Genomic DNA, 4,411 nt, shown 5'->3' with positions numbered 1-4,411 from the left:
CTTTCCAACCCTAACTATTCTATGATCTTCACATATTCCCTGATTTAACTCTTTCAATATCTATTATTGTTACAGAAGTCTTTTCATATCATTGGTCAACTGTCACACTTGTCCTCTGTCTCTTCCTCAGCTATTGATCTGTTTTTTAGGAGATACGGAGATCAGAGCTGTATGTAGCACATTCAACATGTGGTTGTGCAATGACATAATTACATTCTCCATTTTAATTCCTTTTCCTTCATATTCCTAGTACTCAAGATATTATTTTGCTTTGGTTTTGTCTGACTGCTAAGCATTAAATACAAGTCTTCATAGATTCAAATTCTGATCTTGTCCCCAGGTTCAGTTCAGAGACAATCATATATACAATGAACATTCTCTTTTCCCCCACATGCACTACATTTGTCAGCACCAATTTTCATACTCTGTTTAATCCACAAAGCCCTGCAATTTCTTTCCTGTTGGCTCTAGTCTTACTAACATAATTGTATTACCTTTATAATTCCTTTATCATTTTAAATAATAATTCTGAACCTATCAAAATCCCCAAACCCACATAGTGTTAAAGGCGTTCAATATTTCCATGACAGCTATGAATGTACACTTAACATACACAGTGCTAACTTTCAAGAAAAACTCATGCATCAAAAGTAACTTGAGGGAACTGTTTGGTATTATTTTAACATTACGCATCCATATGTTGCACATTTCCCCAGAAGACTGCAGAAAAACTAAGAACCAAGTGGACAAGATAAAAAACACGAGAGAGATGTCACAAAACAAAGTTACCATGAGCTAAACAAGCTACAGACCTTATCTGAATTCCAGTCTACCTATACTATGAAATCATCGCATCTGCCACTCTGAATATACTGTACCATGATGCTAGTCTACTGCATCCATTTCCTCCCTCTGGGACACAGAAGTTAAGTCTTACTCAGTGGCTGTAAGGATGGATACCGCTGGGGAACAATGGTCTAAATAAAGCTTCGAGTAAATGGGGCTGGTCAGGCAAAACTGCACATTAGCAGAGCCTGGCCCATTAGCAAGCCACCAACAACAGAATAAAGTAGCTAGGCAAAAAAGGATACAGCAGTAGAAATGGATAAAAGTTCAGGACCTCATTGGAAGCCCTTTCTCCACTGTGATATAAAGGTTGTAGCAAGGATGGAAATGTAACTATTTCTATTTTACTATTTCCAAAATACCTCTGAAAGGGAAACGTTAACTACCGAAACAAAACGTTCCTAAATGGTGGAAAAGAAGCTGAAGTGAGAAGCAGTATTTTTAGGCTATGCTTTCCTCTGGAGGCTTGAACTTCCTGTGCTACTTCAGGAGAAGTGATATTGTGTTAGAATTTCACACAAGTTGTGTCATTGTATACACTATTCTTAATTACATAATGAGGTATCATTAGGAATGGCCACACCAAGCCAAGTTTGGGAGGTAAAAAACATGTGCGTGCACACACTCTAAAGTTTCAGAAAGAAACAGCTCTGAAGAGACACCGCAGGTCTTACTACTTAATTTCAACAAATTAGAAAGTCCTTATTCCAGCCTTATCCATCTCCCCAGCTATGACCTCCAGCAGAAAGATGCCAAGAACTTAAAGCATTCAGTATGCCTTTACACACAGCGATCTTTTGATGTAGAGCCAAATCACCAGACTGGAATGCATCATCTGTGTAAATTCTGGAAGAAATCTGCAATGCTCCCTGTGCCACTTTGCCCATTAACCCACTGACCTTGCAAGTATAATTTCCCTGTGCAAAAACACACAAGGGATAAAAGCGTTTGTTGAAGGTAAGTTTTCTGAGTCACTTTTTCTCGCACCTGTTTCTCACTTCAGACTTATCCTCAAATTCAGCCTTAATTTCATCCATGTCTGTTTTGAGTTCAAAAAAAAAGAAAAATAAAAATTCTTGACTATTGTATTGAATAGGTCAGATGCCACCATCATAAACCTGCAAGCTGTTTCTATATGTTGGGAAGTAATACAAGGTATGTTGGGTATGATGTGCAGCTACTGGCTGCAGAGCCATTAGCCCACAAGCTTCTATTAATTACAGAAGCCATCAGACTTATGCAATAATTTTGTGTGGGCAGTATCTGCTTCATTCCCATCAATGCATCACCATAAAGTCAATGCATCACTGCCCTTGCATAACATACATTATTGTTCTTTCCATGTTTTAGATGACTGCTGTTTAACAATACCCTCTGGGGGCATACAGATTTTAGCTTGAAGAAGGACACTAGACTTTCCTTATTTTAGACTATTAACAGTCTGGGCATTAAACACTTTGGCCAGCTACACCAGCAGCTGGGATTTGAAGGTGTATTTTAAACAGAAAGCTTTTTGAATTGCTCACTCATTTCATGTGGACATAGTTAATAAACAAGTTATTCCAGAAGGAGTGAGATAAATGACGTCTTTACATACACACCAAAACATACCGTTTTTTCCTCATTTTCAAATGCTTCTCTTGCTTCTTCATAGCTACAGATTTCTTCTCTGCATTCATGTTCTATGTCACCTTGCTTTAATTCTTCCAGGAACGTGTTGGCTCTTGGGTATCTTTTTAACACAGAATTGGCTTTGTCCTCTGTTAAGAACACTGAATAATGAGAGACACAACAAAGGTCACTTCTAAAATAGACATCCAAAACCTCATGCTAGAACTGCTGAAACAAAATAGCTTTTTCAAAGTTTTCCCCTTCATTGAGTATGACAAAAGGCCTTTCCTAGTTTTGTTCACTATTGTAAGTAGTTAGGGTAGTTACTGTTATAAGTGTCAAATGTGATGGACCTCAGTTCAGCATCACAGTCACGTATGCTTAAACAAGATTGAAGCCGGTGCCTAAGAAGAGTTCTCAGAAGAGACAGGCACATGCTCAGTCCAAGCAACTTCTTAAACTAAGATGACACAGAACAAACAAATACTGCTTGTGAACATCCAAAAGGATATTTTCAACTGCCTGAAGGCATCATAGCCAGAATGGTCTGAAGTTTTTTATATAAATATTTATGAATATTACCCAGTCATACACACCAGAACAGCTGCATTTATCAAAGTTTAAGTCTGTAAGTTTTCTTAAGCAACTTCGAAGCAGACTTACTTCCTTCACTCTGGAAATCTCAACCATGAAATAGTGACCCTTTTGGGGGTGTGGGGGAAGTAGCCTCCTTCTATTTTCTTGAATCATACACAAAACCTCACCTTATTTAATGAATCAAATAAAACAACCCCAAAAGGCAATGAATGTTCTGACACAGGTATTCCTTTTTTGCTTTCTTTAGTTTTCTGTTCAAGAAGAGAGCTGGAAGCTCTTTTCTTCTGACGTTCCAGCTTTCCCTCGAACTCCCTGACCCAATGATTTTTACAGTAATACGCAGTAACTGGCACACTCCAAAATCCAGCAGACTGAATTACCCAGGAGGTAGTGAACGATGCAGAAATTCTCCATGTATTTCAGGTCAGAAAGCAAGAACATCATGTCAGTGCAACACTGACATGTTCTTGGGCTCTCACTGTCAGCAAGAGGGGCTAATTAGTCAGTGCACTGCCATGCTGATACACTCATACCACTTTCCTGACTTGTGCAATCATTTCTGCATTGGTTCATTTACAGCTAGTCTGAGACAACTGATATACTAGGAAGACAAACTCACTACCTGCTAAGGACAGCAACTAGCTGGTTTAAGCCATGATTTATCTATAATATTATACAAATCAGTTAGCTGTGTTTTCTTTTCCTTGCTAATCTGATTTTCACTTTTGAAAATGGATGGCAGCAAATCTACAAAGATGACCACTATGCTTTTGCTTTAGATTGATGTGGTGTCATTTTTCAGCAATGAGGCTACTGCCATAACTAGGGTGATCTACTTTCATTTAATTCCATTTGATCTCAGTGTTATACTTTATTATGAATTGTTAGACAGTCATTTTCCTTTTGCAAATGATTAAATGAAGATTTGAAGATTAAACTCCAAAACACCGGTCACTCCCATACTTTCAGTTGAATACATGTGGTACATACATGCACCACACAATTACACTATTCATGGTGCTGACAGAGGTTCAGGGCATAGAACTCTAAAACTGCACCTATTACAATTTTGGTTTTCTGCAGCACCACAGGTGAGCACATGAGCATCTGCTATTGTGTAAGTTCACTAACTAAATAACATACAAATTAATATGCAAGGATCTCTTCAAAAAGGAAAGGAATAAAGGATGGCTTCTTTACATTTCCTACACCACTCCTGACTCCCCTCCAGACCTGAAGAGCTTGGTTTCTTTCAACATGTCTCAGTGATCACCTAACATGACGAGCTGAAGGACATGTTCACATCAGGAAGCCAGCATGCAGCTAAGCATGGGGATGGACTGCCAGTCCTCTATAC

General features: G+C 38.5%; 1 protein-coding gene across 1 annotated transcript in view; it reads right to left on the bottom strand.

Annotated features, from left to right (window-relative positions):
- Positions 1-2,457: 2,457 nt before the first annotated feature.
- The window catches only part of LOC104402117 (transmembrane gamma-carboxyglutamic acid protein 1-like), a gene marked incomplete at its 3' end in the record, with an annotated part of 5,512 nt that continues 3,558 nt past the window's right edge, over positions 2,458-4,411 (bottom strand). The window contains exon 3 of the mRNA XM_010009905.1: positions 2,458-2,618. Coding sequence (XP_010008207.1) covers positions 2,458-2,618 — 161 coding nt within the window. The remainder of the gene's footprint in view (positions 2,619-4,411) is intronic.

The sequence above is a fragment of the Nestor notabilis genome, unplaced genomic scaffold (genome assembly GCF_000696875.1).
Source record: "Nestor notabilis isolate BGI_N333 unplaced genomic scaffold, ASM69687v1 scaffold13472, whole genome shotgun sequence".
Classification (NCBI taxonomy): Eukaryota; Metazoa; Chordata; class Aves; order Psittaciformes; family Psittacidae; genus Nestor; species Nestor notabilis.
The sequence above is the reverse complement of the archived record's forward strand: the minus strand, read 5'-3'. Positions and strand labels throughout refer to the sequence as shown.